Source organism: Channa argus, chromosome 14 (assembly GCF_033026475.1).
Source record: "Channa argus isolate prfri chromosome 14, Channa argus male v1.0, whole genome shotgun sequence".
NCBI classification, from domain to species: Eukaryota; Metazoa; Chordata; class Actinopteri; order Anabantiformes; family Channidae; genus Channa; species Channa argus.
In genome coordinates this window covers 5586550-5597656 of record NC_090210.1, presented here as the reverse complement: position 1 = coordinate 5597656, position 11107 = coordinate 5586550, and the positions used below count along the sequence as shown (strand labels likewise).

The 11107-nt window shown below is 40.7% G+C and overlaps 1 protein-coding gene across 3 annotated transcripts in view; it reads right to left on the bottom strand.

The window, feature by feature from the left end:
* Positions 1–1306: 1306 nt before the first annotated feature.
* LOC137098454 (ephrin type-B receptor 1-B) overlaps positions 1307–11107 on the bottom strand; it is a 146672-nt gene continuing 136871 nt past the window's right edge. For 2 of the 3 annotated variants that reach the window (XM_067474691.1, XM_067474688.1), the window contains exons 13-17: positions 9681–9830; positions 7568–7761; positions 6336–6491; positions 4067–5547; positions 1307–1782 (exon numbers count right to left, since the gene is read on the bottom strand). In XM_067474691.1, the coding sequence (XP_067330792.1) occupies positions 5439–5547; positions 6336–6491; positions 7568–7761; positions 9681–9830 (609 nt within the window). In that variant the 3' untranslated portion in view covers positions 1307–1782; positions 4067–5438. The remainder of the gene's footprint in view (positions 1783–4066; positions 5548–6335; positions 6492–7567; positions 7762–9680; positions 9831–11107) is intronic. The other variant, XM_067474690.1, reaches the window with a different exon arrangement.

The window sequence follows — 11107 nt, the reverse complement described above, 5'->3', positions numbered from 1 at the left end:
AATAAACCTCAGTAACTCAAACTTTCTTATCTCTCTTGATATTGCAAGAGACCAGTTTAAGAAAGATAAACCTTTAAAGCTTAAAATAAGTTAAAAAGTAATATGATAAACTGGAAAAAAGTCGGTCTTTATTTGTGACAAATGATCTAAGTTGCATTAAACTAAGCTAGGAGCAAAATGTATACAGCTTGTGTGTCTGTGTGTGTTTTAAAACTTAGATAAGAGTTTGGCTCGTCAAAATATTGTCACTTTTCCTAGAGAGACATTTACATAACAGCCATCATTATCGCTGTGTGTGTGTGGGTAAATGAGAAGCAACAAGTGCTTTGGATAAAAATGCTAAATAAGCAGAACATTTACCATTTAGTTGACAGGAAATGTTCTTGTAAAGTATAAGCAAACCAGTGGATTTGTCTGGCTGTTTCTATTTCCTTTTCACAGGGACGTTTTTCAGCTACATTCCTAAATCTCAGCAGTTTAAAACACAACAACAAATAACAATAGAGTTGCAGAGTGAGGGGAACTGCTGGGTACAGACATGCTTTCCCACATCCTGTGTCCTGCTTTTGTATGTGCTGTATACAGGCTTGTTACTTTAGATTTTTTTGATAAAACAAAACATGTCTGTCACAGGTATGACCTTTTTTCCAGGAAAACGTTACGCTGCTCCAAGCCATAGTGTTTCAACTATAACAACGTGAAAGTTGCTTTTAATTATAAAAAAAAATCTCTTTTTACTAAAACCATGTCAAAAGCTTTGCACAACACAGCTTTGCACAACACCTCACAATTTTGGGACTGAATGTATACATTTTTGCGTACAGCCTCATAAAAGATGACTGAAACAATCTAAAACTTTACAAACTGAGTATTTTTCATAATGTTTGACGCACTTCAGTACATTTCCAGTGTGTCAAGTTCTCTGAACGTCTACAGAACTGCAAAGACTGCTGTAACCGCTTGTGCATTTATAAGTGTGTGTGTTTAAAACTCAGATAGGCGTTTGGTTTGTCAAAATATTGTCACTTTTCTTGGAGAGCCATTTTTTTTTTTTGGGTTTGTGTGCTATGATGGCTCATTTATTAGGGGCTGATGGCTTTTAACATGGGCTGCCAGCAAGACCGGTGGTGACAAAAAGCTGTTTATTTCCTTAGCCATTAGAAAACCAAGCATTAAATGTCATATTTACGCACAGTACTGACAGTACCTGTTACCAGATAATAACCCTTCCTCTCTGCTTTCTTGACTCACCATTAATGAAGACAGAATTATCGCCTCCCGAGTCACAGACCATAAAGTGATTGACTTGTTTTCCAAGGCGTTTATTGAGTGCATTTTAGTACAATAGTTCTCAGAAAGTTACAGCTTACAAACTCTTGACACATACTTGTCACAATTTACAAGTGGTAGCTATACAGAACCAAAACAATGAAAACCGTTCACGCTCTTAAACAATGTACCTGTGCACACATAAATGTCTTTACACTCAAATTTGCCCGCTATGAACACCCACATACATTCAGCCGCTCTCAGACACACACACACATAAACAAACTATGACATGCATGCTCATTTTCCGTGCCGCCATCCATCGTGTACCATAGAGGAAGGTTGTTACCGGTATCCCCGAAAGGTCCGATTACATCGGGTCTTTGTCCTTGTTGGCTGCCGACAACAACCCTTCTGAGTGTTCACAGTGTGTTTGTGTGCACAAGAATGTGTGGACACAAAGAGCTGTGTTTTTGGTGGTTTATGTGTGCGTAAATCTTTTGAGTCCACAGTCTGAAAAAAAAAAAGAATAGTGTAGTTTAATAAGTCTAGTTTTGGACATTTTCAGGTGAACACTGCTTCCACTGTTCTGACCTATAAATGACAGACATGAAATCAGCTAAGGGATCGTTGGTCACTTCTCAGACAGTTACAGCACCATGAAACACTTAACAAGCTCTGTTCTTGTGCTTTGTATCACTGTGTGATGAATGGCTTCCATATGAAATGGCTTTCAGAGAGGGATGGCTAACCGCCTCTCCATTCATCACCCCTGGAGTGTCATTATAGTCAGATATTTAGTAAGACAAACAGAGCCAATAGGAAAAAAATTACACTGATGTATAATGAGTACATTCTATCATCTCATTCACAAGTTCTTGGGTTGAAAAACAAATACATGAGACTGAGCTCAATGGAGGACTAATGCATTCAAATTGAATCATTGGCTTCAGTAGAAGGGATTTATGCCAATCTCAAGGAGCATGTGATTATATTTAGGAATACTTAGTGATTCAATGACTTGGAGAATTGAAAATAAAAGGCAATTGATTTTGCACATCAGGCAAACCAGTTGCTTGATCACAGTATCTTTCATAACCAAACTGAACCAATAAAATTAACATTTATGTAATGAAAGAGATGTTGCCACATAAACCCCATTGCAAAATGAAAGGGCCTGATTCACTTTGATGAACTAACTCATTGGCTTTCATCTTACCATGTCGTCTTTACACTACTTCTGCCCAGCAACCCCACCCTCCTGTAAATTGACTCATCCCCCTCTTTCCATCACATATGCACACACTCGGTTGGGTCTCAGCCCACTTTCTCTTCATTAAGCATCAGGCTGAAAACCAGACGCGGGAATAACATAATTGAGGGTTCTTCGATGTGTGTGTATGTGTGCATGTGTTTGTTTTTTGACTGCCTCATCGGTCTCCCTCCCTGGCTGATCAGATTCCTGTCAGATGTGGGTCCCAGCAGGTGTTTGCACCCCTGTCTGGGCCCACTGGAGCATGGGGCCAACCATTTCTCAGACCAGACCAGCCCTGGCCCAGGACAGCTTGATTATCCGCAGGATAAACGAGCTGGAGATCTGCCAGCCAGCGGAAGTAGCCACGGAGAGAGGGCAGGACAGACAGAGGAGGAGGATGACTTGAAGGGGGGTGAGTATACTTAATAATCTGCTAATGGGCCTGCCATCAATTTCTAATTTTGGATGCAAGGTGGTTAGAACCGTCGTCACTCATGTCTCTTCAAATAGAGCCAAAAGGGATTTCATCAGGGTCACAGCTACTATAAAGAATTGATACTAGAGAAGCTCATGCTCTTTTGCTGCCTCACTGGGTTCTGTAAGATCAGGCCCTTATGGGTGCTAGTGAAGAAGCAAAGGGGTAGGCTTCAGGGCGAAGACTGTCAGAGGCTGGACCAGTTGCCTTGCTACAGCCTCAATGTTGCGACTTCAACATGAGGGCTGTGTAACACTGTAAAGGGATATTGCCAAAGGAATATTCAGGCCAGTTTGATCTTAGTTTTAAAGGCCACTGTTGTAACAGCTTAACTTGATTTCTAAAATATTATACTACTTCTTTGCATTCCAAAATCCTGAGCCTGAAGCAGGCAACCAGCAACTGCGCACTGTTCTTTAAGATGTATTCCAAAATATTTTGCCGTGTCTTTTCCTAGACAGTCACAAATTGTCTCCATTGGGAATAATGTAGACTAGCTGGCAATCCAATCCAATATTACCAAAGAGTACATTGCAAAACACCATTTCCTGCAGATAAGAATTATTGAGCAATTCCTATACAGTACAGTGTGCACGACATGATCTTTGGTACCACTGCATTTCTGCTCAACCTGCCTACCCCATCCGTATGTGTAGGCAGGTTGAGCAGAAATGCATATAGTGAGCATATAGTGAGAGTGTTTTGATATACTTAGCAGTTTAACAACAACGGTCTATGGGAGGCTGTGCTCCACTGTAAGCAGTGTGCCCATGAGGGCTGTTTAAGTCTGTGTGTTCATCAGAATGGCATCGTGCATCTGTTAGCAAACTGCAGCCCAGATGTTCATTTTCACTGTGTAAAGAAGTGATGCTGATTCACTCTGATTTCCAGAGCCTCGATTTGCTACGCTCCCATGTATTTCAAACTTTCGGGAAATCTCGATTTGGCCGAGATATTCGGAGCACTCATGAGAAAGACTACCTGGATTTGCCTGGAATAAAATCAACCAGATACAGAAGGAGTTGATGTTCAGTAAGGTTGTTCCTGTGTGATTAGCAGGTACTTACCATGGATTTGAGCTGGCCAAGTTGTGGAGTTTTCTTTCCCGTCTGGATGGTGCTGAGCATTCCCAACACAAACAACAACGGATCAAAAAGAAAATAGAACATAAAACATATCTGTACAAGTAAGTGCTCACCAGCAAGAGACAGCATGTGTACACCCACATTTAACATGATCTCCAATAAATGGATATGTGATCAATTATTTAAATCCTACAGCAATTTGTATATAGATCTACAATACCAATTCTTCACCTATGATTCCTTTTATATATTCCTCAGGTTAAAACTCAGTCAGTATTGTCCATGTGCACCTGGAACAGGGAGACACAAAAGCCAGTGTCCGTTTTACCGTCGTCCAAAGGGAACCAGGGCACCGCAGGAATCTTCACATTGCGTGTCTTTCACAATCCAGTCCACAACATGTCTTTGCCAAAAATGCAAGCAGAGAGTTCTGTACATTCATATCCATACATTTCACCTTCAATATGAAGGTTTATTATGAAAGATATAATCATATTTAGCAAGAGATAAACATATTTATATTCTCTGTATCTGCGTGGGGCTGGCTAAGAAGTACTTTTGGCAAGGCCTTTCACCCAGAACTCCACAGGTAGTGTTAAAGTGAAAATACGAATGTGTGGCATCTTGCTATAGCCTAGTGATAAAAACAAATTAACAAACAAATGATAGAAGACAAAAATAGAACTAAGCTAATAATTATTTCTTTACAATACGTTTTGTCAAAATGTTCAAACCAGCAAAAGATGATGTGAAAATGGTACTCCGCTGTACATCCCTGTATTCATCTCCTCATAATTATTCCTACTGGTAATTGCTTTTTTCATCTGCGACCTATTTCTGGCCAGGCCAAGGCATCTTCATTGCACACACTGACGACATTATGGGTAAAATCACAGGTCACAAGTTGTTTCTAAGTGGCTCACACTTCTCTTTACAATTTTAACATCTTTTAGTCCAGATAGTAATATATTAGTACAATATCACTCATTTTAGCACATAGTCTGAAACCATGACACACCCCCTGTGTCTGTGATTCATTGTTGGGAGTTATTTTTAATGACATGAATGGCAGTTCATAACCACATCAAGTGATGTCCGTCTTCCTCTTGTGGATAAATGGAGAAACAGTATAAACAGTCTGGACCCTGAACTCCTGTCATGGATTGCTTGAAGTGTGATAGTTGTTACCCAAGTAGTAGTGTAGACCCTGGTCTCCTTTTGCCGTAGTAGTGGATTAGATTAAGACAATAGTCTCGACTCTGGCGCGTTCCGATGGATCGGGGGTCATTCGAGGGCTGCAATTTTTGGTGGTCCTACGAATGCTGCCCGTTCCTTGGCACAGCGCCCCCTGTAGTCATGCCATTGTCGTAGGTGACTGGCTCATCTGCACCCTCATGGACTGGATGTTACTGAGGATCTTCTTCTGGTGGCCTGCTAGGGTCACTCCTATTCTCAGCAAGTCCCTAAAGTGAAAGAAAATCGAAAGGCAAGAACATATTTTGAAGCAACAGATGAAAGGATTTCCATCATCCTGAAGATGGGATGGATCATTTGAGTATGAAGTGATTATACGGTCAAAAAAAAAAAGATCATTTTCTGGTGCATTTACAGTGCTAACATCACTACATAGGCACAATTTCAGGATGGAAAACTAGTAGCAATGAAGTGAAAAATCTATCACCCCAGAGAAGATGTTGCTTTGCATTGCAAAGAGAGTGCATAAATGCCATCAAGCCCCAAGCATACATATTTAATAAAAAATGTTAGAATAATTTTACATTTTCACATAAATTTGTAGACCAAGCAACATTGTTAATTAATATAAATGAAGTGTAATATTTGCATCATTGGGTACTACAAGTACAAGAAATGCTGTCATGACCCAAGATTTGAAATACTGCGGATAAACAGCAGTGAATAAATGTGCCTACTAAAATGTGTATTTAAAGATTTATATCCACATCCAATTTGGAAAACTATTCATAGAGAATGGTCAATTATTATATCTTATTACTTGAATGGCACAGATGGAAATATTCTTTACCAAAATCACTGGTATTTTCTGTTATAGTTAGTTATATTTTTATGCACACTGACTTTACTTTGATGCAGTCATTTAAACCCTTGAGTCATTGGGCACATTCATGCTAAAAATAAATGCACTTGACATTGAGCCATTTTATACAAGTGTGCCGATCAAGTGCCATATGGGTTTGGAGCTCTTCATTTGTGCACAAGCAGGTGAACTCACTCTGAGGTCATCTGAGCTACCAGCTGCAGGGACGTAAAGCCTGAGTTGAGGAAGTTGTCTCTGTACTGGCTCATCTTGATGGCAGCAAGCCAGTCCTCCACTGAGCTGAAGGTGTTGAAGTCAGGTATGGATCTGTCCAACAGTGGCTGAGAAGGCCTGGAGGAGAGGGGGAGGGAGAGAGAGAGAGAAAGAAAGAGAGAAGTAAGAAGAGATATAGAGCAATACTTTGCAATATTCAGCAAGGGGGATTTAAAGAGAAGGAGAAAAGGTGTTTGCGTGGGTGTGTGTGTGTGAGCGGATGCAAGATGGAGAAGGCGTGTGCAGAATATGATTATTGGCTTTGGAAAGTATTCTTAATACTTTTTTCTTTTTACTGCATGTTGTGGTTTTATATATCTCATTTACTGCCTGCCTGTCAATTAATAATAAAACATTTAAAGGGAATTTTATTTTTTTTTTAAAAAGGATCTTTTATCATGGGAGAAAACCTTCACTCCTTGGCCTGAAAGCCAAGTTCTGCAGCAGGCAAGAATATAGCTTCCACTCGTTTATAATTGTCAATAATATCCCTGTGATCTATCCCTAGTATGCCTATTATACTCAATATAGCATGCTGTGGAGATGCTTCTCAGAGGCAGATATTAGGAAACTGGTTATAATTATAACATGTTCTGTTGCACAAAATCAATTTACACAGGGCCAAACGTTCCATTCCACATGGCAGCAGCCCAAAGCACACAGCCAAACAAGTGGCTTTGGAAGAAGTCTCTGAATGACCTTCAGTGGCAGAGCCAAAGCCTGGAAATCGGAATGGAAAATCTGTGAAGAAACCTGAAGCCCACAGTTCACAGACAGTCCACATCCAATCTGGCTGAGCTTGAGAGGATCTTCGAAGAATGGTGAAAGAAATTGTCCATGGCAAGTTGGCAAACTGGCAAAGAATTGTCCCCAGTAGGGTTCAAAACAAGTCGGCGCTACAACTTTTTCAGTGCAGTACGTCTAAAAACCTATGAATAAGTATTCAGAATATGTATATAAATAAGTTTGAAAGCTTTTAGTTTAGAATTATGAGGTAAAAACAATACAACACCAAAAAAAGTTGAAAAAGGTGACTTTGGAAAGCCAGTGTGCAGTCAGGGCATGAGAGGATATCAAAATTAAGTATGTGCATGATGGATTAATATGTGCAGGTAGCATAAATACAGTAGAAATGAACAGATGAAAACACTTACACTGCAGGGATGTTAGCTACAGCTTTGAGGCTGGTAGGGTTACGGATCATCTTGTCCAGAGTGCTGACAATGTCAGTGAAGCGTGGTCGTACATTGCGGTCTTTCTGCCAACAGTCCAGCATCAACTGGTGCAGTGCACTGGGGCAGTCCATGGGCGGAGGTAGGCGGTAGTCCTGCTCAATGGCATTAATTACCTATGGGAGAAACATTGGGAGGGGCTCAGTGGAGGCATCATCTGTACAGAAAGCAAGCTAATGGGTAATTCTATATACTACACTTAAATGGTACAAAAAGTAAAAGTAAAAACTGAATTACATTGTTTTTCTACCAGCTGGCTGCATGTTAATAGTGTACTTCAATAAGCAAAATACTTCAATGAGCCATGACTGATGACATGTAGCATGTCCACGCTCATTAAGACGCTCAGTCCTGCTTCAACAGCATTACAGCCAGCTTTCCATCCCTGCCCATATATAGGCACATCCCTCTGGTCACTGAAGTGACAGCTAGCATTGAGGGTGATGTGCCCCTCCTCTTGACTCTAGCCAATCACATGTCACTCCTCGAGGACAAGAAAAGGGGAGCAGAGACAGTGTCATTGCAGAAAGACGTCACTGGGGAGTGGGTAGATTGCATATGATTAGCTCTGAAGTTCGGCCTCATGCCACATTTCCCTTCGAGGCTGTGCAGGCTATTCTGGCTCGTCAGAGGGAAGCTAACAGTGAGAGTTTCAGAGTAATCAGAGTTAGATTCAAGAGTTAGATGTTGCAAGTTTGTCTGGAACTTGAGGCAGATTTGGAGATTCAAAGCAGAAGTGAGTTACCTAAAATTCTACTCGTACTACACTTTATTTGTTAGATATGATATTCAGTTTGAAATAAATATACAAACTATGAAGTCAAATTAAAATATATTAGAGTAGAACAGGCTTATTCAGCATCTACAAACCACTTTAAATAATACAAAGAGCTGCTTTTTGCACCTTGGACCTAACTCTCACTCTACCCACATATTCATACTGTCTGTAGATGTAATCTTTTTTTAAAAAATGCATGGTTGCTAGATAAGGGTTTTGTGTGAAAGATACCATCATTAAAAGTTAGAAGTGGCCCATAGGTTGTTCACTCCACCCCAGAGTTGAATGCAACTCAGCAAAAATTTGACAAATGGTTTTTATGGAGAAGCGGTTGTGTGTGTGTTTTTTATTGTGTATGTGTGCATGGACTGAGCAGCCGGACATGCTGAGCACTGCCAGCCCTCTTCTCTGCATTAGTCCCACCAGGCAGTGTTTGCTGCTGGCCCACTGAGGCAACATCTGCTGGGTTGGACGGTCCTTGTGGAGTGGTGTCCATAGAGCCCTGATGGCTGGCTAGTTGTCTCACTAAGAGAGCTTAGGGTGAGAGAGACCTCATAGTATGGGACTATATCCAATGGTTGTGTGTGTGTGTGTGTGTGTGTGTGTGTTTGTTGGGAGTCTCGGTGTGTGGACCTTATCCAAACGGACATGGGGAACAAAGCAGAGCTCTCAGCAATCATTCACTGCACTCAAAAGCCAGCCAGGAAGGAAAGGGGATAGTGCGAGACTGTGCCCATAATAAGTCTGCTTTCAAAGTCAGAGTCAAGGACGTCTTCAGTGATGGTGCTATGAGATGGGGGCCGATAAAAAATATGACTTATTACAGCTTCCCCTCTTATGAGCTTTGCTTGATTGTATATCTATCGAATGAAAAGAGTATAAGCACATCTGTACGGAAATGGGCGTCCTAATAATGAGGCAGTTTATTTGGATTCAAACAGGTGTTTTTTTATTGCTTGGAAGTGGAGAAAAGAGATAAAATCCCAATTTAAATGCTTCTTTTATGATTTTAAGATCTCATTTAATAGGCGCTTGAACTTCCTCAGTGTTTACGCAATGCAGCACTATTGGACATAACTAATTACACATTTGTACTTGTCCTATCAAATAAAACTGCCTTTTTCACCATAACTGATAGCTAATTGATCACTCAGTGTATCATGCTGCAACATCCTGTTCCAAAAATTAATCTATCACATTTGAAAAGTTAAAATAAGGATTTCATGTTTTTTGCAATGATTACAATAAAACACTTACATCCTGGTTGGACATGTCCCAGTAAGGCCTCTCTCCAAATGACATCACCTCCCACATGACAATGCCGTAGCTCCAGACATCACTGGCTGAGGTGAATTTTCTGTAAGCTATGGCCTCCGGTGCTGTCCACCTCACTGGGATCTTTCCACCCTGAAGACGGAAGAGAGGAACAGAAGGTGAAGCGAGAGACATTTCTGCCAGGATTCTGCTCCTGTCTTGTCGATCTTCTTCCTTCCATCTACAGTAACTTTATCCCGTTATCCACCTAGTGCGTCAGTAACTAAACCATACAGTCTCTGCCCATGTCTCAGCAACAGCTCCCAACAGTTTTTATACATCGACCAACATTGTATTTAGCGCCTCATCTCTTACAGCCCTGCTTGAATAAAGAAAGATAGGCCAGAGCTTATATGTCAAGCGTGTCTTCTTCTAATAAGACTACTTAGGTCTCGGTCATGTCACGTGCCTTGTTGATTGACTGCTTGATTGATTTATTGATTGATTGAAATTGAGAGCTGTTTGTTTAAAATGGCAAACACATTTAGATTTATATAGGCACTTGGCAACATTTGCATGGACAGAGATGTAAATGTCACTTATAGTCAGGCCACACCAGTTTAATATGTTCATTATATGAAACTGAGCATTTGCACATAAACCCAAAAAGGAAACCGTAGAGCTTTCTGGGAATGACCTAGGGTGAGAGGATTCAGAGCAAAAAGAGGTGGTGGTGGAAGAGAGAGATAGAAAGAGTTATAAGTGTGGAGAACTAGATACAGAAATGCTTGCTTGGGCTGTTTCCTTACTGTAGACTGATGTGTGAAATACGTGACATGGATAATCATAAACAGGTCTGTGTTCCTGTACGATGCTTCCAGAGGTCAGAGCAGTGTATCATTGCAGAGGACGAGCTCATTAATGAGGACCTCTTTAGAGTTAGACCTTCACGAGGCTGCAGACCCTAAAGAAAGGTTTAGCACCAAAGTCTGAATGGAGACTGCCCTCAGGGTGCACTGCAAGACACCAAGTCAACACTTCGCTCTAACCAAGCACACCAGTGGACGGAGAAATGGACGATTCACTGAAAGAATCCGTGCTTGTTGGGACAAACAGAGGAAAAGATAGAAATAAGGAGAGGAATAGATCAATAGTTGAATTAAGGCTACTGAAGCCCCAGTGATTTCAGTGAGTTTCTCATTTTTCAGACAAGTTTATATCTGAATCACTTCATCTAAACTGAGACCCCAGGATACTTTCTTTTGGCCTTTTTTCTTTTCTCTGAGGGCAGTGGAGCTAGTCAGACACAAGCCAAATATCTTCACTACAAAACATATAAAACGTACGATCTCCTTTTTTCTTTCTGTCATTCTGTCAGTGCCAATGTTTCAAGTAAATGATTTTGTTTGGATGGACATACAGTATGTAAG